The following is a 27,377-nucleotide window of genomic DNA, read 5'->3' as shown; positions in this document are numbered from 1 at the left end:
CCCGAGCTGCTGGCCTCGCCTGTCTCAGTGTTAATCTAAATATCCAGGCCACCACCATTCTTGCCTTTCGAATCCCTCTCCCTCCATCAGCAAATTCCACAGGCAATAACTTCAAAGTATCTCTGGAATCTGCATTCTCTTCTCTACCCCTACCCTGCCCACGTCACTATCAGTCCTTGCCTGGATTTATTTCTTCACAGGCCTCCTCATTGCTCCACCCGGCCCCATTTTTTTTTCCACACAGCAGCCTGCGTGATCCTTCAAGACTGCAAATGACATCATGCCTTTCTTCTGCTTAGAACTCTCATCTGAGTAAACAGCTCAGGCTGTAGCTCAGTGCTAGAGTACTTGCCTAGCACACACGAAGCTATCCATCCCCATCACAATACACACAGATACACGCACACACGGACACAGATATAAACACATGGACACACACACATACACAGATATAAACACAAGGACACACATACAGATATACACACAGACACAGCCATAAACACACACAAAAACACACACTAGCTATAGCTATACACACAGACACACACACACATACACACACACACAGACACACATACATACCCACATACACACTAGCTATAGCTATACACACAGATATACACAGACACACACAGAGAGACAGACACACACAGACTCAGACACACACACACACACACACACACACACACACACACACACACACACACACAACTATAGCAGTACAGATGAACCCAGACACAGATTAGATGAACCAGCAAACAGAAGAGAAGACTCTGTCTTCATCAGTGGAAAGTCCCTTTGATAGAGTTATAATTGGTGGTGATGGGTGGCAAGGAGATTTGAGGGTGAGTTTAAAGGAAAGAGGCCAGTGTGGGGACATGCTTCGGAAGGGTATCACTTGTCTCCACTGTATCCTTTTGCTTGCCCTCCTGTCCCTCTCTTCCAGGCTGCCAAAGTGAGCAGCAGCACCCCACCAAGCCCTGTCACCACGAAGCCCTTCCTGCAGACCCGGAAAGCTGATCATGAAAGTGTGAGCACAAACTCCTCTTGGCTCTTTTGAGTTGACTCTTCAGGTGTTTAGCACAGCAATGGGACAATGACCCGCATAACTCATGATCACATGGCCTTTTATTACTGTATTCCGCCTAGTCAGCCTTCCACACAGGATTTCAGCTCTCCGAGGGCAGCCTCCTCCTGTTTACCTATCCCTTGCCACACCCAGGGCCTAGTACAGCAGCAGGCATTTCTAAGACTCTCCCATTTGAGCAAACCCACTTGCCCTCTCCTTCCTACACACCCTCATGAAGAAACTGTCCCCAAAGCCACGTCCTTTCCCATGATGACCAAGGCGGGGCTAGCACAGAAATGTAAAGCGGTGACCATCAGATTGGTGGTGGGAGAGAAAACTAAAGCCAAAAAATGGCTAATGGCTGGGCTGTCACACCAGCTCCTGGGGAAGGGTCATGGGGGTGATGATGGTTGCTGTCTGTTTGTTCCCGGAGCTTAGTCTGGGATCTCACAGGAAAGACAGTGTTCCAGGCAAGAGAGAGCCACGTCTCAGTACAGCACGGAGCCCTTTCCTCGGTGCCAGCTGCACAGAGTGGTGAGGTCTAACTGGCCAAGTGCCTTTGTGCTGAGGCTTGTGTGGGGCCCCATGACATCAGTCCTTGTGGAGGCAGTCAGGTAAACACCATCATTATTGTTTGCTGAAGAAATTGCCAGCTGAGCGGGGTGGGGCTTGCCCAAGGTAACTGAACTAGAACTTCCGTGTTTCTCATTCCCCCCCCCCCCTTAAACGGATGGGGGTCCTCAGAGAGCTGGAAAGTCTGTAGGCACCCTTGCTTCTCCCTCATCATGCCAACAAACACACCATTCTTACTTTGGGAGGTTCTGACCCCAGCTCTCCCTGAAATGCTTAAATACGGATGGAGACTGTCAGGTTCATATGTCAATAAAATGTGGGTGTGAATATTGTGGTAGAGGGTGTGTCACTCTTTAAAGGGGACAGGGGACATGGTCACAGAAATATTTCAAGGGAATTTACATAGAAGGAAGGGAATTAAAAATAGCCCTGGCTTCTTCTACAAGGAAGTGGAGGTGTGGTTTACAGCACAGTGTACACAGAAGCTTCCGGTAGGACGAGACAGGTGAGGGTCTCGTGTCAAATTACCTCACACAGTGCAAAGGTCTCGGGGTGTGTGCCTAGCTCAGCTAGGTCCCCAGTGTGGCGGGGGGGGGGGGGGGGGGGAAGGGCCAGACCAAGACACAGCACAAGTCATTCAGGTTGCCATCACTAGCCTGGCATGGGGTGTGTGTGTCAGGGGGACATGAATCCACAGTGATGGAGATCAGTGAGGAGCCAGGTAGATGTGTGGAGGCCAGCAAGGGGTGCCTACCATTGTCCTGGGAGATATGGGGGCAGCACAGTCAAGCTACGGGCTTTATTTTATGTTTATGTAAAAGTGGTGGCTTAATGTGACAGAAGTGGGAGGTGAGAGAGGGGAAGGGGACAAAGGCTTCGGCTGGGCTGGCCAGGACGGTAAGCCCCACTTCTCACACTGTGACCCGAAAATAAAGTTTCTCATGTTGTGGTAACCCCTCAACCATAGATTATTTCATTGCTACTTCATAACTTTGCTACTGTCATGAATCGTGATATAGATATCTGCTTTTTCCAATGGTCTGAGGCAACCCCACAGGGGCCGCGACCCACAGGTTGAGAACCACTGCTCTGGAGGAAAACCCAGCAATTCTAGGGGACTGGACAAGCTGGCTAGGTGTGGTGAGGACAGTTGCTGTCTGCAACAGCCATGTTGTTTGGAGCACACATCAGTGTGTGGTAAGGCCATTAAAAACCTGAGCTTGGCGGAGGCGGCACTAACACCATGCCCCATTCTGACAGGGCTGTGTAAGGGGAGACCTAGCAGGAGAGGTGGGCTTTTGTTATGCACCCAGACTTGAGGCTGTGAAGAATGGAGAGAAGTCAGCCCAGCTGCATTTAGTGCTATAAAGCCTGTTATTCTGGCACCTTAAGAGGCTGAGGCCAGATGGTTGCAAGTTCAAGGCCTGCCTGGACAACTTGGTAAGGGTCTGGCTCACAATAAAAAGTAAAGAAAAACAAAACATAGAGCTCAGATATAGCTGAATGATAAGGTGGTGGCCCAGCATGCACCAGGCTCTAGGGTCTCTCTGCTCCAGAGGCTGCGGCCTCCAGAACGGGCCTGAGGAAGTTCCCTTGCCCAGAGCCTGGCCTTCCTCCGTGACAGCTGCTGCCTGCCTCATGTAGGCTGAGGAAGCCTGGTGGCAAGGTCAAGGCCACCTTGTCCCTTGGAGTAATTGAGAATGACAACAGTATTTTGCGTCTCACGGAGACTAGTGGAGATCAAAGGCAGCATGAAGGAGCAGCTGCGACAGGCTGGAATTCCCTAGCAATTCTGAAATTACTGAAATTGGCCACAGTTACGACTGTTTCCATGAAGACTGCCGGCTCCCCGACACTGTGGAGAGATGAGGGCCTGACATCGGGGTGAGAGTGGTCCGAGGCATGCCTGGTGGAAGCTTGCGCTGACCAAGGTTCAGACTTCAGGATGGATTACAGGTCCGGAGATGACTAAAATGGAGCCTGGGAGCCTTCTTGGGGGTAGAGAGGAATTAGAGGACCTTGAAACATATGTGAGGGGAGGAAGTGAGTTCCAGAGACTGGCTGTCATGGTGGCTGTGTTTGCCTCTCAGTAGAGGTATGCGTGTTGGTTCTCTGCTCCAGGATCCTGGCCAGAGGGTCACAGCATGAACAGCTTGCCTGAGAAAACCACTGACCAAAGGACTGTGAAAGGAAGCAAGACTCTGAGCCCCTGCTGTGTGACAGAGGCTACTCCTGCCTTACCAAGGATGGGATCTGGGGGACCAGTGGTAAAGAATTCAGGCAGCCTGAAAGTGACTTTCAGGTCAACTCTCAGGCTCCAAGGTCCCATGGTTCTAACCAAGGCTCCAAGGCTCCAAGCCAGCCTGAGGCTGCTCGCCCCACCCCCATCTGCTACCCCATCTGATCCTGAAAGAGTCTGCAAAGGGAATGTTCCTCACAGAATGTCCCTGTTCCGTCAATATGGCACCATTATTAAGTAAATGAGGAAGCTTATTTAATTGAGGCCCCAGAATTTGCTTTTAAAAAGTACATGATGAATTGAAAGCTTGAATAGCGTGTCATTCGCTGACAGGAACAATCAAGATATCCCATTAACTCTAGGCTGAGAGGATATGTGGCTGCGCTTTCGCTGGATGCCTTCGCGGAGGGAGCATAGACCTCCCGGGCTGCTCCATGATGGCAGGAGCCATCCTATCACAGGCTGCTCCTGTGGTGGCAGGCCAGGTGCCATCCTATCCCAGGCTCTTGCTGTGCTTTCACCCCTCTTCAAAGGCTCTCCCCGCAGCAAGGCCGCCTCCATCACTGTTAGCAGGATGATGCAGAAGAATCATTTTCTGCTCTTCAGGGTATGGCGGGCCCAAGAGGCCCCCCATCAGGGTAATGGAGCCTTGGGTAGAGGCATGGGGCAGAACAGGCCAGGTGGCAGGAATCCTTGGGAATGTCTCCAGGGGCACTGCTCTGTCCTCTATTGGACAAGTCAGCTTCTTGCTTTTCTTTCTTTCTTTCTTTCTTCTTTTTCTTTCTTTCTTTCTTCTTTTTCTTTCTTTCTTTCTTTCTTTCTTTCTTTCTTTCTTTCTTTCTTTCTTTCTTTTGTTCTTTCTTTCTTTTTTTTTGGTTTTTGGTTTTTTTTTTGTTTGTTTGTTTTGTTTTCCAAGACAGGGTTTCTCTGTGTAGCCCTGGCTGTCCTGGAACTCACTCTGTAGACCAGGCTGGCCTAGAACTCAGAAATCTGCCTGTCTCTGCCTCCCAAGTGCTGGGATTAAAGGCTGCTTCCCTCTGCTTAAGACAGAAACAGCAGGGGATCGAGGGACTGCCCTGGATGGACTGAGCTGGTCCTAGTTCACTCTGTGGCTATAGAACATGAATCTTGTGGCAGTTTGATGAATTACCCCCGAAGGGTCATATGTTTAATACTTGATCCCCAGTTGGTGGAATTGTTTAGGAAGGATTAGGAGGTGTGGCCTTGTCGAAGGAGGTGTGTCACTAGAAGGCTTTCAAAAGCCCATGGCATTTCCTGATAGCTCTTTCTGCCCTGTATGTATTTGTGGATCAAGATCTAAGCTCTCGGCTGCTGCGTTAAAGCCATGCCTGTCTGGGTATTGCCATGCTCCTTAACCATGATGGTGATGGACCCAGCTTCTGCAGGTGTTAGCAAGCCCCCAATACACTTTCCTACACGTTGCCTTGGTTACAGTTTCACAGCAATTGAAAAGTAACATAGCAAGCCTCTTGGTGGAGAATCCCATCAGCTGGCCCATTCCCAGGAGCAGCTCTTCCTACAGAAGTCAGGATGCTTGTATCAGCGGGAGTGGGCATGGATGTCAGACAGGCAGAGTCAACATTTGCCTGTCGGCCCTTTCTCTCCACGCAGTGGAGATGCCTTCCTCTCAAACACGTGGCAGAAAGTGTGAGCAGCCACGTGCCTGGCCTCGCCTACGGAACAGCGGTGGTTCTCAACCTTCCTGATGCTTCAACACTTCAACAGTTCCATACATTGTGCTGACTCTCAGCCGTAACATTTTGTTGCTATGTCATAACTAATTTTGTGACTGTTAATGAATCATGATGTAATTTTCTGATATACCGGATATCTGGCATGTGACTCCTGTGAAAAGAGATCATTTGAGACACCCCCCCCCCAAGGTCACGAACCACAGGTTGAGAACTGCTGCTGTCATCTAGTGCCGTGACAGCCTCCCTGGGTCGGTGGCTGTTAGAGGAGCTGTATACGCCTGCTGTTGGGACTGGATTCTTAGGCTACTTCTCTGAGCCCAGGTGTCTTCTTCCATGAAAAAGAGAGGTGGACACTCCAATATTTATATCATTCTCTCCTCTTCACTTTGGTCTGCTGTCCATTTGGGGGTGATTCAGAGAAACTCAAGGGATCCTTACTGCAGGTGTCCTGAAGTCATGGTGATCGTCTGAGTAATTAGCTCACATGCTCTATGGGGACACCAGGTCCCTGTGGTCCCCATGGAAGTCCCCTGTGACCTTTATACTCTACACATGGTTCTGCCTTCCCTTCAAGAGAGCATTACCAGGATCCATTTGAGGTGTTCCGGGGCGCTAGACGCTGGCATGCGGCCTCCCCTCAAGCCATCTGACAGGCATAAACATGTAATTTTGCGCTGGAGGACAAATCAAATCAAAGAGAAATAAGGTAACATGTGCTTAGCCTATCTCAGGAATCTAGCCTCCTCCCGGGTAACAACGGCTGGAAACCTCTGCTAGGTAACTTCTCAGAGAACTAACAAGATACCTATCTCTTGCCTGGCACCCCTCACTGTAGCTAGCAGTTAACAGTGCCAGAAAGAGCAGGCAGTGACCTCTTCTAGTAAAGCCAAGAGGCCAAACCTTGCCCCAACCCCCACTGCCCTAATGCACTGTCTACATTGTGAGAAGGAGGGAGGGAAGGAGGGGGAGGGAGACAGGGAAGGACAAAGGGAGGGAGGGGGGAAGAATGAAGGGAGGGAGGGAGGGAGACAGACAGACAGACAGACAGACAGACAGACAGAATATGTATCAGCCTTTGCCACTGAGTGGCAATGCACGGGCCTGGGTTATCCTAAAGCAAGCAGAGCCCCTTCATGGGTGCGGAACCGTAAGCCAGAAAATGAGTTATTGGTTATTCTGCAGCTGAGGCTCTAGTAACATAAAACCATATAAACATATCAGAACCAGGAGAGACCCCCTTCTGCCTCAACCACAAACTCCCCTGTGGTTAAGTTCTCGAGGGCTAGGGCTATCTCAGGACAGTGTAAACCTTCAGCAATAATAAGCCTGACCGCATGCAAGCTGTGAGGGGTAACAGCAAGAACGAGATCGTGAACGAAGCTCAGTCGCCGGGTGGCCGATCTCCATCAGCCATCAACACGGATGGGCTGGGTGCTGCCTAGGAGGGAGACATAGCCTTTCCTGTCTGAATGTGCCAGGCCGGATGATCTAGGACACCCGTGGGAGCATGGACTGGCACACCGTTGCTGGGGCACCTCCACATGGCCTCTGTGGTTGGCTCACTCGGCCTTTCACCATGGTCTCAGAATTCCAAGTAACCCAAAAGTGCACAAAAGCCTGAACACCTATTTGTGTCTTTGTGTGGGTCCCATTTGCTAACGCCCACAGACCAAGGCAAGTCCTCCCAGTGGAGACACGAGGGAAGGTCCTCCACCAGGTGACAAGAGTTCTTACAGCCCTGTCTGTCCCCACCAGCCCGGAGACCATCTTGCAGAGAGACACTTTCTCTCTGTGGCACGACACTGCTATTACTGAGTCCTTACATGTCAAACTGACCTTTCTTTCTGTTCCTGGTGGTGGAGGCAGGGACTGGCACTGGACCCCCTGTGCCCTGCACAGTGAATACCACTGATTCCTGGAGAAGGAAGTGGGAGGGGAAGGAAGTGAATGAGGGAGGAGGCATGAAGCCCTGGGAAGATAGAGAGATTCTCTTGTTGCGGCCTGCCCGCAGTCCACAACACGAACGGTTCAACTGAGAATGGCAGTTCGAACTGAAAAGAGAGGAATCTAGACGGGGCGGAAGAAACAATGGAGCCAAGACAACAAACATTCTGATCAAGGCTCAATTTTACTATTTTCAGACACTCAGTTATAAAGGAAGGGGGAGGGAACCCAATATCCCGCCAAGTAACTCAGGGTCCAGTAGCAGGACGAACACGTGTGTGCCTCCAGGCAGCAAAGGCAGGTTCCAGCAGTAGGCGTGGCAGGACGAATGAGCCAGTAGCTCCACCCTTGAGCAAGCAAGTTCCAGGCTGGGGGAAGGGAGGCCACATTTCCTCCCATTAGTTAACAAAACAAACAAAAATAAAAAAGGGGGTGGCCTGAGGCAGAAAAATTATCTATGTTCAATAGTTCTGCCTGAGTTCTTAGGGCTAAAGAAAAAACCTGTTTCCGTGGGATTCCCTAACTTTTCTAATGGTAAACTGTATTTGGCTAAGACTGTCTTTATTATTCTAGTAAACCACTTAACAGAATAGGCTCTGACTTTATAATGCTAATTAGTGCTGAATAGGTAGCTACCTGTTTGCATTTTAAGTAGGGCGTTGGAACCCTGGCTGAGTTTAACTAAACAAATTTAGAATAACACTGAGCTGATAATCCTCCGCAATTTTGGGTGACAGGCAGGGGAAACAGTGAGAAGGGGTAAGACCAGCTCTTTAGTACAAGGCCAGTTGGCTTTTTTATTTGGGTGGGAGGCAGTGAAGGGCTTGCCCTTACGACAGTAAGGTCTCCAACCTCTCTCCCCCCTATTAATTAAGTTTAAATAGGCAATGCTTAACAGAGGTGATCAAATGATTCTTTTCATCCATAGATGAGTGGGCCTTTAACCTTGACTTGGGTGGACATTGACCTGATTCCTCCGGTGAGCATTATAACAACACACATCTGTGGCTCTTGGTATCTTTTGGGGAGGGGAGGCAGAGCCTTAAGTATTTTTGGTTTTTAGCTGGAGTCAGATACCAACCTCTTTCAAATCAGGTGTGTCGCACAGGGAACTCAGAAACGGTCAAGCTGGACCTTCCCTCCGCAGTAATCTCCTGCGCCAAGTGGTACCCATACTGTATTCATATGATTATGAATCAGTAGCGCAGTTCTGAGTTATGCGCGGTCTCTATATGAGACTTGTCAACCTCAGATTTAGCAAGGCCTAGACAAGAATTATGTCAGTATTAACACCATTAATTTTGGTTAAAATAGGAGCTGGAGGTCTTTCCTCTTCATACCTGTTATTCCCAATAGCCTGAGGAACTAAGGACACCTTGCAGTAACAGCAAGGGTGAAAAGCCAGAGGCCAGCTAAGGGACTAAGCCCATCTCTATCAAAATAAGAAATAATCTCTGTAAATATATATGAAATTTCTACTTCCCTAGCTCTCCTGGTAAATCTAAATCTTATCTTAGACTGAAAACCACATGCTGGGATGTCCTTGGAAGGGAGATTAGCAGTACCACCTGTTTGCTCTTAGGGGCGGAGAACCGGAGAATGTAGATTGACCTGCTTGAGAAAAGGAAGAATACTAAACAATTAGAGTGTAGTAATGTAAATTTTCTGTTTGGAGAAGTCAAGGTACTTTATTTAGATGTAAATTGTAAAACTAAAGCTAATCTCCGGCCTCCTGTAGGGGAATTGGCTCAGAGGAGAACAGTTTTTCTGAGAGCTTCCACTCCCAGCTGAACTCTAAGCACAAGAGGAATTTTAGTCTTTAGAATGATACTTACGAGAAGAGACAGAATCTGTGTTTACCTGACGAATTAATCTCTCTGGTAGCCACCATGCTTCATCTTCATCTCGTGAAAAAACACAAACCGAGCCTCTTCCCCAGATTAGAACTGGATCTGGACCCTTCCATTTATTAGTCAGGGCGTCCTTCCATTTTACCAATGCATAAGAATTAGAAGTAACTGGGTGCCAGTGGCGTTCCGCTGCAGACTGACCTTTAATGTCAGTTTGCAAAAGGTTTAGGACAAATAAGGTGAAGGCAAGATGAGCCTTTGGTGACCTTGGGGGAAATGCTCTGAATTAACTTTGCTAGGTAATTTAGAATATAGGAATCTCTAATAATTGAACTGAATATTAGACCAGTCTAAGATTGAGTTAGAATGGCTGGTCACACTGAAGAAGAGTGAAAAATCATTATGACTCTATTAAATGACTAATTTTACTAAGTCTGAATATACAGTCTCTGATGTACTATTGCCATAAAGTTAAAAGGTTAGAAGCTAGTCTAAACTGGAAAAATGACAAGCAAGGATTTAAGGTAAACTTCCCTTGAGAAGCATTAGTTAATAAAATACTTTTCACTTAGGAAACAATATATACTGAAAGATTAAAACTTTTGGCTTCTTGTAAAGAAGCAGAAACAATAAACATTTTTCTTACATAATGTAAAGCTATATTAGCCATACGTAGAGGCAAAATTTTCTAGTGATTACCAGTTTACTAGAAGCAAAAATCTTTGAATTTAAGCATTATTTTAAACATCTGAATAGATCTGTAACACTGTTAAAAAGAAATTTTCTTGAACACAGGGAAAAACTTTTTTAGGCATTGTTTGCAAAACAAAAGAAAGGACCACAAGCGGCTCTGGGGCTGCCCAGAGCCCTGTATTGACTCAAAGGTAAAATACTTTTTAATCTGAGCATTAATCTTAAATTTGCAATCAAACTGCAAGCTGCAGTCAATGGAACAATGGCAGTTTTAACCATAATTTTTAAGTTTTTGTGCAAGGTTAGGATAATATCTACAACTTTGGGAAAGCAAAACCTATGTTTAAAACAATTTATCACTGTTAAAATCAATATTAGAAGCATTACTATCATATTACGAAGTTTGGATATCAATTAATACCTATGAATACCTATTAAAGCAAGCTTTAACGCTTTAATAAAGAGGCATTGCTTTATATCTTATCTTAAATTTTACTATTTAGGATAGGAACCACATTAGTCATTATCTAAACTAGAAACATCTTAAGAGACTCAGCCTCTGAAGCTTAATCTCAAACTCTAACTCGATTAGCCGTGTGTCCCTATGAGTAGCAGCACCTCCCGAAGTGGTGACTATAGGTGAAGCGGGAGATTCGCAAGAGGACCAATTCTCATTAAGGTAATGGGCAATTCCTCTATCTGAGTGATTTTTGTTAAAATTCAGTCCATCATCAGAGTTTCCACATTTATCAATTTTTGAGTTAAGAAGATCTTTTTCTGAGGAGGCCTTCTCTGATAGGCACTCCTCCTGAGATACCACAAGCTCCGCCTGAGGGCGATTTAGCCCTGGAAAAGGTGCATCTTTTATAGCATCATTTATAAGCGCCCAGAGACCTAGGGTAAAATTATCTGTCTGAGCGATATTCAGGGCCTCACCAACTTTCTCCCAGGTTCCACAATCTATCGTTTCTTCTTCTTTGAACCATGGACAACAGCTATCTATCTTATCTAAAAAATTTCTTACTAATTGTACTTCAAGCCTTACCCTTCTTGGCCTGAAGCAACTCCTGAAAGCTAAAAACAACCGCCTGATCCATGACTTTAAACCATTCCTTCTTCCACCTAAACAGCTTTCTAAAAAGCTGCGGCACACCGCCTGTCTCCGTATCTAGTTCCGATTAACGAACTACTGACCCCAAGCAGAAACAGTGTTGGGTCAGCACTGATTCAAACTTGATTCGTATCCTACCGCATCCTCAGCAACACTTTACAAAACTGAAATTTTAGGCTAGCATGTGTACCTGTCCGTTGCTCCGATGCTCCTCCGATATGAAAATCCTTTCCTTTCTTGTGGAGCTCCACACAGCAGTCGTTTCTCTTAGCATCCCTCTGCCATTCTTCAGGTTCCAGTCCTGGCGCCAACTGTTGCAGCCTGCCCGCAGTCCACAACACGAACGGTTCAACTGAGAATGGCAGTTCGAACTGAAAAGAGAGGAATCTAGACGGGGCGGAAGAAACAATGGAGCCAAGACAACAAACATTCTGATCAAGGCTCAATTTTACTATTTTCAGACACTCAGTTATAAAGGAAGGGGGAGGGAACCCAATATCCCGCCAAGTAACTCAGGGTCCAGTAGCAGGACGGACACGTGTGTGCCTCCAGGCAGCAAAGGCAGGTTCCAGCAGTAGGCGTGGCAGGACGAATGAGCCGGTAGCTCCACCCTTGAGCAAGCAAGTTCCAGGCTGGGGGAAGGGAGGCCACATTCTCTGAAGGGGAAGTGTGGGGATATCTGGGCTGCTGGGTGTCCTGTGCACCCACCCCATTCCTGGAAAGCCAGTCTTTAACTACACAAGCAGGCTCTTCTACCCTCAGCTGGAGACCCTTCCATACTCCAGATCCTCAGTCCTTGGTTCCTTCTACTCACAGCTCTGGCTTCCTTCCCACCCCTAGCGCCGCCTCCTCCCCTCCCCCTCCCAGTGTCACGGTGGCTCAGATGCCACACCTTTATTTGCTGCCTCGTTGTCCTGAGTGTGTGTGTCACCTTGTGTCACCACTGAGCGCCCAGCAGCCCTCTAAGAAAGCACAGGGACTGGGGGATGGATTCTGCTATGAAATCCACGGGCCATGAGGTCAGCGATGCTCAGGGATCACATTTGTCCCATGTCCTGTCAAGGATCAAGTGGAAGCTGAGACTCCCCAATCTGTCTGCACACTGTAGTGAGACCATGTGGCCATGGAGTGAGGGTTCCATTCTTTTGGGAGAAGTGGGTTCTGAAAAGGGCCCTGCTGCTAGAGGTGTGCCACCCATGGTGTCCCTTGTGGATGGGGATGCTGGAGGGTGGAGCCTGACTTCAGGATCAAAGGCTGACAGCCTGCCTCCTTCTTTGCCAAAGGGGTTCTGCAATGATCTGGCCCCAGGGCAGGTGATGTTCCCATGGACAGGTCTTCCCAAAAGGGTTATTTTTATAAAAGAAAATAAGCCTGTTCTTAAAACAGGGAGCAACAAACCACACAGGCCGCTTTGGATTTCAGATCAGCGCCAGTCACTGCTATCTCTGTTACTGACCCTCCCCTGTCTCCCTAAGCCCCTCCTCCCTCCCATCCTCTTCCAGCTTCCTGCTAAGGATAGTAAATGACCCCAAGGATAGAGGAACTGGTTAGAGAAGAGAGCCAACTCCCAAGTTCGGGGGAGAGGGAAAGCAGGCAGGCTTCCCACATAACCCGCAGTGACTCGTGCCAACTTACTCCAACTTTACCACCAAGCTATGGTCCAAACTGCTGGAGGTGGATGGTGCCTGGTTACCTCTGACCCACATTCTAGGGCAAGCCCTAAAGTGAGGCAAATACACCCTTGCTAACCTGCACCAGGAAGGTTTGGCTAATTAGAAAAGGACTTTTCATCAGTGGGTTCAAAAATACCTCAAAAATGTGGCTGGCTACTGAGACACAATGGAGCATCCTGCAGGCCCTGCACCTGCCCCTGGAGGGGGGCACCCAGTCACAGCTGCCCCAGGCCATAGCCACTGCAGAACTGAGGTTGCTGGACCTAACCCTAGACGCCTCAGGAGCCCTTCCCACCAGGGATCCTGCCTTGCACTTGCCTCTGAGTGACATTAGACTGTCATACAAGCAGAGTGGAGTGTCCTTGTGTGCCTTGTTGTGTGTAGGGAGCTGCTCTGCACACTATGTGCATTGACTGCCTCTAGAACTCATTGTGACTCCCTTTCACATGGGCAGAAGTCCAGGGCTGTCTAAAGTGTCACAGGAAGGAGGCAGCAGGGCTGGGATCTGAATCTGTACCAGCTGGCAGTTACAGCCTGAGTCCCACACTCAATCTGGTCTCCTTCCTGCCACTGAGGGGCCTGGACAGCTGACCTATGTCTTGTCCTGCCGACTTCCTCCCTGGGTGCTAACTCTGTCTGGATGGGGCCCTCCAGTCTGACACCGTAGTTCATGTGCATCGTGTGCATTCCAACAGAATCTCGAGTTAACGAGCATTGTTCTTGATCACTTTCTTCATGGGTGTGTTTGTTTTGCGGCCACAGCTGACTGATACAATCCTTTTAGGAAAAGGGCTCCCTGAAGAAATGGGAGGCTGGTCTAGATGAGAACGACCAAAAGGAGTTCACCAAAGAAAGTCAAGAGAAGATGCACTCCAGGCGGAGGAAGGAGTGAGTGAATGCGACAGCCCATTAGTAGGTGGAACCTCACTGTTGCTCTTAATAGTGTCTTAAATGTTCGGTTTGATTTACCAGTGAAGAATCGGGAGCCAGATACTGGGGTGAAGAGAAAGCACCCAGCTGACCTTCCTCGTCAGCCAGCATCCCAAAAGGAAAAAGCTGTCCTTCTCCACACCAAACTCAAAACCCTTCAAACTGAATGTCCCTCCCTTCTACTTCCTGTGTGTCTCACTATTCATCCTCCTGACTTCCTCTTACTCTGTCCGGTTTTCCTATGTCCACTCCCTGTCAGCTGGTTGCTTACGTCACCTCTTCATCTATGTTGACTTTAATCTCATTTACAGTAAGCATGAAGCTCTTTGATTAAAGGGGTGAGCTAGGGATAGACACACAAGCTTGGGGTTCACAGTGTGACCAAAAAGCCTGTGACACAGCACTCCCTTCTTTATCACTAATTTGAACATCCACCCCTAAAATGGATAGACTGGTCTGTTAGAACTACCCACTCTAAAGTGTGTGACCAGACTCAGGTCAGAAACCACACACATCCAGTCCTCAGGGGTTGCCCTTATGTGCCTTCCTCTCTGCCTCTGAGGAAGATCTTCACCTTGGCCTCTGTTACATTCCATCACCAGCATCGGGACTTTTTAGCCAACAGAACCCTACAGCTCACACCTCTGTGTCATCTGGATTCTTTTGCTTCATGGTGTGGTCGTGTCTGATCCGTGTCTTCCCTCCTCCTTGATAAACATGATTCTGTGATGTATCTGTTCTCTTCCCAGGATAGTGTGAAACCACTAGGACTGGAACCCAGAGCTTCACGCATGCTCAGCAAGTACTCTATAGTATAAACCACATCTCCAGCCCTCTCAAAGATCCGAGGGAGTCTCTGAAGAGTTTGTATGTAAGCAGCTCTTTTGAGGAACTAACAGGAGCAGGTAACCTAGGGGAACCGAGTGGGTGAAGATGAGGGGTCATCCATGGTAGGGACTGTAGACACACCAAAGTGGACCGGAAGCAACCGTTTCTAATGATGGTTTAAGATCACTTGCTAGGGAGGAGGTTGGAAGCCATCAAGGGAACGGACACAGATAGTTGGTGATAGAGGGAGGGGGAAGACGTATCAGCAGCTGGGACAGGGGACTCTGGAGAGCAGGGCTGGGTTCTGGGTTCTAGGACTTCACGATGTATCTAGCACTTTAAAGCATACACATGTTTTCCTCTGTGATATCAAGAGTCTCTTATGCAGTTCCAGTGATTCCTAAGTCTGAAGCCCTCCACAGCTCCATTGGGCTGGATGGACATGGGCCCTGGAACAAGGCTTCTCTTCTCCTGTGTCTGTCTGTCTCCCAACTCAGTTGCTCTAGCTGCTGGGTGGTGGGGTATGCTTTCATTTCTACACAGTATGCAGGCTCACACTGATGAATGAACGGTAACTGACTTCATCCAGGAGGCATTTGGAGTGCAGGCTGCCAGACTTCTTCTGAGTGGCCTCAGAAGGGCATCACAGCTGCCATAGTTGTCTTCTCAGGCAAGCCATGAAACCCAGCCCAGGTCCAGAGGAGTGCAGGGATGGCCACATCCCAGGAGGAGCAGGGTGAAGATGGAGGTGGGAAAGCTGACAGGTCAGGTCATGGTGGGACAGATAACAGGCCAGGAGTCATTACATCAAGTGGCTGGGACTTGCTACTGGCTTAACAGCTTCTTCCTTTGCCCTAAAGGAATCTACATGCAAATCCATTTGTACTGCAAGGAACAGAGTCACATGTCACATAAGGACTTGTTGGTTAACAACAAACTACATGTTCATTGATGGTCCCTTAGGAATCTAGCCCCCAGTGATGTCACAGCTGGTTTAGTCTGTGCGGATGCACAGTAAGACAAAAATGCCAATAATGTCCTCGCCAGCATGCAGGCAGTATCCCTTCCTTGTGCCATGCACAAACACACCTCCCACAAAGGTCCTACTGAGGTGTCTTAATGATGAGAAGCTATTTGGGGATCCTTGGGCATCAGATTTGGGGACCCCCCCTTGGATCAATACAGAGTTCTTTGTTCCTGACCTGGAAGTGAGCTTGCCCTATTGGTCTTAAAGAGCTAAGGTCAGAAGTCAGCAAAAGTGCTCCCTAGAGAGGGATTCTGCCTTAAACAGCTCCAAGTGGGAGCTGCTGAGCTCAAAGCTACCATAGACAGGACATGAAGCTCAGGGGAGCTCCTGCACCCAGGTCCTGGGCTTCAGTCTCTGCGCCCCAGTGACTCTGGGGACACTGTGAAACTTTTCTGGCCTTAGTTTCCTCATGTCTAACATCGAGACGCTGACAGTTCCTCTCCAGAGGAGTTGCTGAGAAGAGTGAGTGAATGAGGTTATAAATGCTCTTGGCTGGGTCCTTGCCAGCAGGAAGGACTAAACGCCAGCCGCACAGGTAGACAATAGACGTACAATAAAACTAGAAATGGCTTCTCCCATCAGAGAATGTAAGCTTCAGGGACAAGCCCAGGAGGTTTATGGGTATCTTTTCTGGGATTCTCAGCAGAAAAACTTGCTTGAGATTTCAAAATGCCAAAAAAAAAAAAAAAAAAAAGCCGGGCATGGTGGCATATGCCTTTAATCCCAGCACTCGGGAGGCAGAGGCAGGCAGATTTCTGAGTTTGAGGCCAGCTTGGTCTACAAAGTGAGTTCCAGGACAGCCAGGGCTATACAGAGAAACCCTTTAACCCTGTCTTAAAACAAACAAACAAACAAACAAACAAACAAAACAAAAAGATGTCCATTGCTGCAATCTCATTGCAAACACTCGAGGGTGTGGGCGTTTCCCTCTGTAAAGTTTTTAAAGCGCCCTCTTTTCCACATTACCGTCACTAGTATCTCCCTCTTTGTGGTGGTGATGAGGGTGAGGGTTATCATTAGTTTTTCTGGAAAATGCACACTCCTTAAATGGAGTTTTTATAGCTACCAAAAAAAAATTAACTGCTCCATCCCCAGGGAAGCCGCCTTTGACTGTTCAAAACTGGGAGCAATGAAGGGTTTTATTTGTGGAAACTGGGGCATCCGGTACAATCTACCTAGGGAAGCAGAATTTTTTTTAAACCACCCACCAACACCTCTGCATACCAAAATAATTAATAAAATCTTAGGGAATTCATTAATCTCACATATTATAGGCAATCTCCTAACGTCAGGGGAACCTTATCTTCTAGATGTGGTTGGCTTTGAGCCTTTGAAGCGACCTGGGTCTCAGTGACGAACCATCTGAAGATAAACATCCGAGTTCATACCCCAACAGGCAGAGACCGTGAGCAGAGGGCAGAAGTCAAGAGAGGCTAAGAAGTGGCTTGGGATTACACAGCCAACACAGAGCCGGGGCAGGAGAAAGCGCCTTTCTGTTGCTGTGCGTCCCCTGTGTCCTCTGGCCTGTTGCTTGCTCATGGAAGAGGCCCCCGCTTTGCCTTGGGCTCCTTGGCTCTGTGAGGATCAGGAGTTAGTAATTAATAAGGCTTAAACGCCATTTGTTTGTGTATGCACACCACTGATATTTCTTGACCTATTTAACATAACAACAGTTATGTTAGGCGATATAAAATAGCCCAACTTTCAAGGCATTTTCCAGGAGTTTGGAGTAAAGTGGGTGCTACAGTTTGAACCTAAGTGTCTCGCAGTGGTGTTCAGGTAAAAGTGTAGCACTTACCACCCAGGGGCTGCAAATCTTTAGGTGGGAGAGTCTACTGACGACTATTCAGGTCCCTGAGAGCCTGTCGTTGAAAGGGCTGGGGACTTTAGCCACTTGCTCTTCTTCACACTCCAGCTCCTGTGGTGATTGGTTTTAACTGGTTTTGTTTGGCCCTGTACAACTACCATGATGCATTGCATTGCCCAAAGCAGCAGGCCAACCAGAGACTGAGACCTCCAAACTGTGAGCTCAACCAAACCTTTTTTTTCTCCCAAAGCTGATGAGCTCTGATAGTTGGTAGAGTAACAGAAAGGTGACTAACACAGTGGCAATGACAGGCAGAGAACGCTAGAAGCAGAGGTATAGAGATGTGGAGCTACGGGATTCCCTAGCCAAGCACACAGGGCTGTCAAATCTTCCATCTAAATAGTTCAAGAATCTATTTCCTTTGTTTGATGGAGGCTGCCACCCACTTGCTAGGTCGCCTGCTTCATATCTGTCATCTTCCACAGCATGGCTACTAGGGCCAGGAAGAGCCCTTTGTTTAATGCCCACCCCAAAGGCTTCTATCTCAGTAGTGAGGTTAAACTGAGGAGACCACCATACCAGACACAAGGCCTGGCCACAGGGGAGATACTCAACCAAGGTCTGTTGAATGAATGAAGCCAGGGGTATTTATCGCACAGTGCAGCCTGGTGACATCATATTGCAGACCCCTGGCTAGGAAATGTCTTTTTTTTAAAACAATAACCACTAGCCCAATGGCTGCAATCTGCTAACTTTGAGATTTTTATCATTTAAAATTTGTAAAGTTTTATTCAGTTTTTTTTTTAATTTTTGAAATATTTCTGCCAATGTTCAGGCTGGACGTGTCTGAGGAAGGGATACCCTCTCTTGGCACTGGTGCCTGCTTCTCCACGGGGTGCGCTTTGCCATGAGAGCTAAGCAAACATGTCTTGATTGCCATATGTTGTTATGCAACCATGGCTGGCCTCAAACTCTTAGTCCTTCTGTCAGTCTCTGGAATTCTGGGATTACAGGCTCTCTAATTACTCATCTGGCTTCCTGGAGGTTTTAGCATTCTGATTAGTATAGAGATTTTGATTGAGATAAGAATTTTAAACTGCTGGGCATGGTGGCACACACCTTTAATCCCAGCACTTGGGAGGCAGAGGCAAGCGGATTTCTGAGTTGGAGGCCAGCCTGGTCTACAAAGTGAGTTTCAGGTCAGCCAGGGCTATACAGAGAAACCCTGTCTCAAAAATTTTTTTTAAAAACTATATAAGCATGCATATACATACATATATATCACCAAGTGTTAGTGTGGCCTATGGCCCAGGTCTTTCTCTAGTCACACTGGAGAACACTGTCAGTCAAGAGTGAGCGTATAGGACAAAGGGCTCTGTTTGGAACCTGGGGCAGGCTGTTAATAGACTTAAGCTCCTCTAACAAGGATTTCTACCTCTTTGGCCTCTGGCATCCCTTCTGAGCTGACAAAGGCTGTCTACACATAAGAGGACACTGTGGTTTGGGTGAGAAGTGACTGGAAGGCTCATGAGTTAAAGGCATGGTCCCTGCTGGTGGGCTTTGGTGAGGTGGTTGGATCTCGAGGGCTGTGATGGAATCAATCAATCGATCCCTTGATGCAACTGATCCCTTGAAGGATTCATAATATGGTGGCCTCCTTGGAGGTGGTTGGAAGAGAGGAATGAGACCAGGAGGAAGTGAGTCACCAAGGACATGGCCTCCTTCCTGGAGGCCCTTCCTCTTCCTAGATGTCATTATCTGAATAGCTTTTTTTCTACCATGATGCTCTAAGGCTCACAGCCACCGAGCCAGATGACCGTGGAAACCTGCAAACCCATGAGCCTAAATAAACCCTTCCACCCAAGTTCTGCTCGGGCATTTTGTCACAACAATGAAGAAGATAGGGAAGTGGCTGTCTCCAGAGAGGGCAGCTTCCCTTCACTTGGGCTCCTCCCACCTCTCCCAGTGGGGTTACACAGGAACACTGGGGTTACCTTATCCTTTTGTGTTTGGAATCCACATGACAGTCATGTAGGCTGGACCACAGAAGGAAACCTGTACCTCACCTTGCTGCCTGCATCCATCAGTCCCCAGAAGCAGGGGCCAGGAAGGTCACTCGCTGGGCCAGATCAACTGGAAATCCTTGTGCGGGCCTGGGAAGGAGGCTGGAGTCAGTGCCGTCTAAGCACTCTGCCATCCTCCCAAGTCTTTCCCTTCGGGAGAAAGCCAGTTTTAAACAATGACCAAGATTCTGGAAGATCTGGGAAACATCTAGAAAAATCAGTTGCTGGGAACTTCCAGGAAGCCAAGCCTGTAGGCAGAGTACTTTTCCTTCCCCAAAATGTCTGAGAGAGAGAGAGAGAGAGAGAGAGAGACAGAGAGAGAGAGACAGAGAGACAGAGAGAGAGACAGAGAGAGACAGAGAGAGAGTTTTCTGTTCAATCATGCGATAGGCCAAATGCCCAGTTTTCCCTGAAGTCCACACCCTCCAGAAGGCTGGACGTGCCTGAGGAAGGGATAACCCTCTCTTGGCACTGGTGCCTGCTTCTCCACGGGGTGCACTTTGCCATGAGAGCTAAGCAAACATGTCTTGATTGCCTTCTCAGAAGCTTGCTTGGACCCGGTCGTGAAGGCCAGCTGTTGGTCACAGCAGTCCTCTGCTTTCCAAGCTTACAATAAGGGCCATTCATGTGTGTGGTACTTGAGACCTTCCTCTGTGCCAGGCACCGTGCTTCAGGGTCAAGTGTAGAAAATGGCTAAGACTCGGCTGTGTTCTTTAGGACCTCATGGGTGATTGAGGAAAAGCCATTAAGGAAATGTTATGCTCATGCTGTGTAGATGTGGGCCAGCAGGGTTCAGGAGTGCATACCAAATAGCGCCAGGTTGGCACCAGTCAGTCACCCAGCAGGCCAGGGTGATGATGGAGAAGGCTCTTGAGGTGAGTGGGATTCAGGAGGTGTAAACTGAGAAAGGGAGGAGCGGGGATGGTGTCACAGGGGACGAGTTAGGTAAAGGCCTGGAGGTGACATGTCTATCGGTCCATGTTCTGTTTCTGTGACTAACAAATGGGAGCTTTGTGCCATTTTGAAGGGGCTTAAAGTGCATGTGGCATAGCCACGGTCGCGACGAGGCTCCTGGCAATCTCTCACTGCAGTGGTGACATCATGGTGGGTTTGAGTGACAGGGAGAGACCGCCCACAAACCAGGAAGCAAGGGAGCTGGAGGGATCACCCTTGGTGGTGCTGGGTTTGGAATCTAGGACCTTGTGCATAGCAGGTAAGTGCTACAACCCTCTGATACCCCAGCTTACTTGTTCTGTGGTAACTTGGTCTTGTGACAACAGCTGGGGTCCCACGAGAACGACTTTAATTCCTTCTGAGACCTAAGACCTCTCAGGAGGTCACACTTCTTAGGGTCTCATAGCCTCTTGAAATCACCATGTTGGCTGGGCAGGCTTCCAAACATGAATCCAAGAGGGACAGAGCACACCAGACCACAAGCCCTGGGGATAGCTAGGACCTGCAGCAACTTGTAGCAATAGATCGAAGTGGAGAACTATGATTGACAGGTGAGGGTATAAGCCCAAGGACCAATGAGAGAGGCCAGGTGTGCTCCCAACGCCCTTAGAGGTCCTGTAGGAGATCCTATTCATTCAGTGACAATCCAGGTGCTGTTAGGGGTCAGCTTCACAGTGAGTTCTGGCTCCCAGGCCATTTGGAAAACCACCTAAAATTCCTTGCATTTTGATTCAAAGAAACATCAGATTTACAGTTGGTGTTTAATCAGCAGTGACTCAGGCCTCCTTCCCCGTCATTCCCAAGAATAGGCATCACAGATAGCCTGTCCTTTCTGATCATTTTCAACCACATACTGTTTTGAGTCAAGTTCTCTATTTGGCCATCTCACGATGGAGACAACGAAGCTGACTTTCTCAGCACTTGGCTTTGTGAAGGAAATGATTTTCAACCCACAGCAAAGATAGAAATCGAATTTAAGTGGGACGCCTTGTTGAGGAGAGGTGAGACCATGCATGTTAACTGGAGCTGGCTCTATAGTGTAACTATGAATCCAGGCAGGGACAGAGTGGTCTAGTGAGAGCCTCAGACACCCATGATCTGCACTGAGGCTACTCTGCTGGGTGGATGCCTGGTCCCGGGGGTTAGATTTTGGGGGGTTGGGGAGGTGGGTCTCTCCCCCCTTTAGTCTCAGCTTCAGGGTCAGGCTTTATGGGACCCTTGGTGATGTTGCCTCCACCCTGGCTCCTTGCCCCCAGCTGACAATGTCCCCCTTTCTGAAGATCACTTTGATCTGGGATTGTCATCTCAGCTGGGCTAAACACAAATGACTTAAGGGTCTCTCATTGCCCCCCAGGGCCTGCTTCTCCCAGGAGACATGTCTGTGGCCTTCATCTTTGCTTGCTCATTGCTGGGCTTTCCACAGACATGGCAATGGTCAGCAGGCCTCGGTGAGTCTCCACACTCAGAGAGCTCTGCACACTTTCTCCCTCTGGGCATTCATCCTACCAATGGCATACTTCGTTTTCTTGTAGGTAGAATCTGAACAGAGAGCCAGACACTGGGACTTGTGGACCCCTAAGTCATTCCTCACTTTAGACAAACTCCCAGATTTTCTGCTGGCTAACCGATAAAGGAGCCCTGGCTGCAAGTACACAGGCCCCGTGGATCCCCAAACAAGATAAGCTCCAGAACTCTCAGGTTAAAAGACCCAGGGGCCCAGAGTGGGAACCACAAAGGCCTGTTCTGTCTCAGGTATCGCAGGATGACCTTAAACTCATCCAGGTAGCTGTGAATGACCTTGAACTTCTCCCGCTGCCTCCATCTCCAGAGTGCTAGGACCACAGATTGTGCAAATACTCCCTTTATGTTGCACATGGGATCAAACCCAAGGCTTCCTGCGTGCGAGGCAAGCAGGAAACCACCTGAGCCATTGCCCAGCCTGTCCTTGGGGTTTCGATAAAACACCAGATTTCTTATGGCCAAGACCCCAAAGGTACCCATTTCTGGGAGGGTTTCTCCCAACAGCTGGAGAGAACCGGAAGTGGCCTTTACTCTTAAACCAAGAAAGGATCCCCCTCCCACTCCCGCTGCCCCCAACTCCTGCTCTACAGGAAACTCCATCTCCACATCACTTAGCCCATCACTCACTTTCCATGGTCCTGGGATCAGAGATGGACAGGGTTTAGCTGCCTTTAGCAGGGAGATGATCCAGGCATAGGAGGGGTTCCTACTGCGACCAGAAGGGACAGGATAGGGAAGGGGCAGACATCCTGGACCAGCTCTAGGGGCACCCTGGCTTGCGTCACCAGGCCCACCCCCTCAAGACATCACAATCTATGGGCTGCGACCCCCCTGCGCCTCATCATTGTGCGTTTGCGACCAAACAATCCAACCAACACCCACCCTGCGGGTGGGGGAGGGAAAAAAAGGAAAAAAAAAAAAAGGACTGTCCTGAGGCCGGCTCCTCCCGCCCCGCCCCGCCCTCTTCCCTCCCGCCCGGGGCCCCCGCCCCCGCCGGGCAGTGAGCGCGCGCCGGGCGCCCCGCTCCGCCGCCCGCGCCCGCCCGCCAGCCCGTCCGCCCGCGGCGGGGCCGGCCCTTCGCCCGCCCACCAGCCCCGCGCTCACCGCCCACCGCTCGCTGCCCGCCGCCCGCCGCCCCGGCCCGCCGCGCGCGCTCCATGGCTGCTCAGGAGTGGGACTGGTTCCAGCGCGAGGAGCTCATCGGGCAGATCAGCGACATCCGTGTGCAAAACCTGCAAGGTACCGCGGCCCTGGCCTCCCCGGAGGGCCCGTATCCACCAAGCGTGGGCCCCGCTGGGTCCCCCGTGCGCCCCGGAGCCGGTGTGGCTGGCCTGCGCCGGGTTTGCAGAGCTCAGGGGGTGGGGCGGTGCGTGGGCGTGTGTGTGTGTGTGTGTGTGTGTGTGTGCACGCGTGTGCGTGTGGGCACGCGCGCGTGTGCACCCCATTCCCAGCAGGGGACCCTCATCCCCCTCCTACCTCCTCCGGTAGTTTAGAGAAGTTTGTACGTGGAGTCTTGGGGGCGGTGGCCCAGGTCAGGGCCAGGAGAAAGTGCCACTGTGTGTGCTGTGTGCGCACAAGCCAGACTTGAAGCACTTCCGAAGTATCTATGGGGCTGGGGACCTGGAGTGGGGCACAGCGTCAGTCCCGAGAGGCTCTGGATGATGGGGGCACGCTGAGGACTGCAGTGAACTGAGTGAGGTTCAGTAGACCTTCTCTACCCAGCCCACAGACTGGGGAGGGGCTGGAACTAAACCCCCTTGCCTGAGGCGGTTGACAAGATGAAAGAGAAACTCCTGGTGGCCCGTGTGTCAGACTTGGGCTCTGTGGTTCTGCCACCTATGACTATGAAGTATCTTTCAAAAGAAAGTATTGGGTGTGGAAACTTAACAAACGAGAGAGAGAGAGAGAGAGAGAGAGAGAGAGAGAGAGAGAGAGAGAGAGAGAGAGAGAGAGAGAGAGAGAGAGATCTTAAGGAAAAGAGACCCACCCCTCCCACTCGCAAAAGGCATTGCTCTCAAGCCCTGTGGGTGGAGTGTGTTTCGAGCCCCCTCTCTCCTATGGGAGCTTTGCAGAATTGGACAAAAATCCACTTCCGGCCTCCTCACCCACCTGGCCCCGTGCACAGGTGAGGCTGGGTTAGCCACTTCCCCTACTGACTTGGGGCTGAAGAAGAGTCCAAGGTTGAATTCGCCAGGATCCAACTGGGAGGTCTGGACAGAGGTGGGGCAGGAGGATTGTGGGTGTCCCTTTTGCCAGCAGGGCAGGGAGCCCCTGCGGGGGGGTGGGGGAAGAGTCTAGATTAAACATTACACCTGAGAGAGTGTTTTCTGGGAGCTCACGTGGCCCTCTCCAACTGAGGTTTGGCAAGGACAGTGCAGGGTGGCAGAGGTGACCTGAAAAGGAGCCAGCGGGCGGCACAGGGAGTGGGCACTGCACTGGCAGCTCTGGATTCTGCTACTGTACAGCTACTGTGATTTGTGTCAAAGGAGGAGGTTCAGAGCTGCAGTGATGGAGAGAGCTTGGGTTTGGTTTGGGGTGGGCAGCATACCATTGCTGATATGGTATCTGGTTGGGGCTGTCAGATCTGGTGTGTCTCATGTACCTTAGGCAATCATGAGGCATTTTAATGAGCACATACTATCTGTCACAGACAATTATTCTTGTAGGATCAGGTCCCCTCGTAGAGCTCAGTTATTGTAAAGGAACAGGCGGCGAAGTGAGGCAGAGAGATGGGACTACACAGCATGATTTGCGATGGTTCTTGAAGGGCTGGGGTGTGTGTGTGTGTGTGTCTCAGCTCCTCGCTTTGAGGTGACCACACTTTCAGGCAAAATATCAGTTATAATTTGAACAGCAATGGATTCTGTTAGTAAGAGGCCAACTTCAAATCATGTATTTCAAATGTCATATGTATTACACACATGTATGACACAGACTGACTTTAAACGTAAGCTTAGCATGCTTTTAGTTGTGGGTACACCTCAGGTAATTGCTACCTACATAAAGATTCCCAGATCCCTCACCTTCCTTCCCAGTCAGTAACCTCACCCGCCCATCACCAAGGCAACCTTTATTCTGAGCCTGATCCTTATCCTCATCTTTGTTTTTAGTTCACGTAGGTTCAATTTGTCTCTGGACCCCATTACAGTTGAATGGTGCAGTTCAATGTGTTCTCTTGATGTGGCCCTTTTTGATCAACTTGATGTTAGATCCATCCACACAGTCTTTACTATAGCTATAGTTCCTTTTAACTGCTGAGTACTATTCCGCTGAATGGATATACCACCATTCTATTCTCTAGTCATCTGAGGAAGGACCTTTGGGTTGTAACAGCTTGGGCAAAGTCAGCTGTGTTTTGTGGGGTGATCATTAGTTCTGTGCAGTTGTTGAGTGGGACTTGTCTGCTTTGCCTGGCATAGCTGAGATAAAGCAAGAATGGAGTTCAGGCCAGGGGGATCTTGTCTTCTATTTCTCTGTTTCTCTGTCTGGACTAGGAGCCTAGCAGAGATATTCTCTTTTTTGTTCCTGTGGTATTGAGAAGGTCTCAACCAAAAGTCCAAGTCCGGAAATCATTCTACATTGATCTCAGAGCATCTGCTGAGCCAGCTGGTGGATGTCAGAGGCCCAGATATTGTTTGGATGAGCAGTTGGGGGCCCTGGCTTGCCTGAGTTTAGGTGGGCTGTGGGTAGGCGTGGCCAGCAGAGCCTGGCTCAGGGTTTGATTTATAAGGTTGTGACTGCCCTGGGTACAGGTGGCCACAGTGTCTTGGTGATCACACTTGGTGGAGGCAGTGGGACTTCAAGGGTCTGCAATCAAAGGGATGGAGGCTCCTGGTACCATTCGCAGGCAGCTCCTACTGTTGGTCTAACAAGGCTGATTGGAGTCTTCTGTTCCTGGCACAAGGTGGTTCTGGGGTCAGCAGTGAAGGCAGACTGAGGTTAGGCCCTGCAGGCTGCCTTTCAGAGAGCAGCTTGAAGTTAGCTGGTCCTTCTTCCCCGGGTGTTCATGTGTTTATTAGGAAGCATGTTGTCTCACAATGTCCGTACATTCCACCTCTGCCTCTGTCCCCCTGGCCTGTAGGGTTCTAGAATCCAGGCTGTGATTGTGATATGAAAACCTTCTCCAGAGGAACACTGGGGTGGAGGGAAGCCAGATGGGCTGCGTGAAAAACCCAGCCTCCCTCCGTGGGGGGCGGGGGGCATTCCTCCATTAACAGCCACACAGCAGATGAGGCTGTCAGACAGGAGCCCACGATGGCCATCGAGCAGTTTGTCACCAAGGTTCTCTGGTGCAGCATGGCATCCCTTGGCACAGACTCCCTGTGAAAACTTACAGGGTCCCTTGCAAGGGAGTGAGGGTGGCTCTGGCTGTTGATCTTTTCACAGAGGAGAAAATGACCCTCGGGAGGAAGTTCCAAGCATAGGCTCCCTGACCCCGAGTGTCTGCAGAGCCGTGGCAGGTGGTATAGAGGTTAGAGGTGGCCAGGCGCCTCCTCCCAGCTGACTGCTGAGTGTCCCGACGACAGTGTTGCTGGCCTCTCCTCTTTGCTCCAGAGTCCAGATGAGGAGTGACCCACTCTGGACCAGGGCTGCGGAGCCAGGGTTTGAGTGGGCTCCTGCTCATTAGGAGCCTGGCAGCTCTCTCCCAATCCCCGGGTTTTCTGTTTTGCGTGGTGAGGTGGGGCAGGCACATTGAACCTTTTAGAACACCATTTCAGGCATCAGGACAATCAGGGCTCAGTTCCCTGATGCAGCTGTAGGGTGGTCATCTCTGTTTTGGGGCTGTGTCCTCTTCTGCTACCTTAAGGACTTGATGTCATTGTTTCTAGCCTGATTTTTCTAGAACAGCTTGGCGTAGACTCACCTCTCAGAGGGGGCTCGGTGAGGTGGTTGGGACAGACACCAGGCTGTCACATCCCTCCTCTGAGGGGTACTCAGCAGCATCATTGCCATTGCCTGAGTCCTGCTGACTGGTCTCTGACAGGCACTGCCACCTTTAGTCAGAACCGCCCCCAAGGTCATGTGACTTGCAAGTCTAGCCGGTATTTGAACCCAGGTGAGGCTGAGGGCAAGCAACCTATGGGTATAAGCACACAGGTAGAGAGGATGTTAACCTCATTGATGATGGCTGTGAAGGTCCCAAGTGGGCCTTTGAACTTGGACTTTGACCATAGACTTGACTTCGTTTGTTCTCTATAGGGCATTGTTTGTATGTTCCAGAAGGATTCGTGCTTGTCTCTGTTACTGCTTCCTCCTCTTCCTCCTCCTCTTCCTCTTCCTCCTCCTCCTCCTCAGTGGCCTGGGCCCAGGCTCTGGCTCTTCTGAGCTTGCTTGGGCTTCTTAATGGCTTTTTTAGGCTCTGGCCTAGCTTTCCCTCCTC

At 49.6% G+C, this 27,377-nt stretch overlaps 1 protein-coding gene and 1 long non-coding RNA gene across 7 annotated transcripts in view; one reads left to right on the top strand and one right to left on the bottom strand.

The window, feature by feature from the left end:
* Positions 1-12,068: 12,068 nt before the first annotated feature.
* LOC110306952 (uncharacterized) lies at positions 12,069-22,861 on the bottom strand. 3 transcript variants are annotated; one of them, XR_015045263.1, is made up of 4 exons: positions 22,625-22,861; positions 19,526-21,194; positions 17,041-17,227; positions 12,069-15,510 (listed from the first exon to the last, which is right to left on the bottom strand). It is a non-coding gene; the product is annotated as an uncharacterized LOC110306952 (long non-coding RNA). The 3 variants fall into 3 exon arrangements; XR_002379335.3 differs by lacking the exon at positions 22,625-22,861 and having other exon boundaries at positions 19,526-19,612; positions 20,770-22,522; XR_003838413.2 differs by lacking the exon at positions 22,625-22,861 and having other exon boundaries at positions 19,526-22,522.
* Positions 22,862-23,057: 196 nt separating this feature from the next.
* The window catches only part of Clmn (calmin), a 106,833-nt gene continuing 102,513 nt past the window's right edge, over positions 23,058-27,377 (top strand). For 2 of the 4 annotated variants that reach the window (XM_021178586.2, XM_021178587.3), the window contains exon 1: positions 23,060-23,236. In XM_021178586.2, the coding sequence (XP_021034245.1) occupies positions 23,155-23,236 (82 nt within the window). In that variant the 5' untranslated portion in view covers positions 23,060-23,154. Of the gene's footprint in view, positions 23,237-27,377 lie in introns of all 4 variants that reach the window. The other 2 variants (XM_085830644.1, XM_021178585.3) reach the window with 2 other exon arrangements.

The sequence above is a fragment of the Mus caroli genome, unplaced genomic scaffold (genome assembly GCF_978045245.1).
Source record: "Mus caroli unplaced genomic scaffold, Mus_caroli_1 scaffold_14, whole genome shotgun sequence".
Classification (NCBI taxonomy): Eukaryota; Metazoa; Chordata; class Mammalia; order Rodentia; family Muridae; genus Mus; species Mus caroli.
This window is presented reverse-complemented; position numbering and strand designations above follow the sequence as displayed.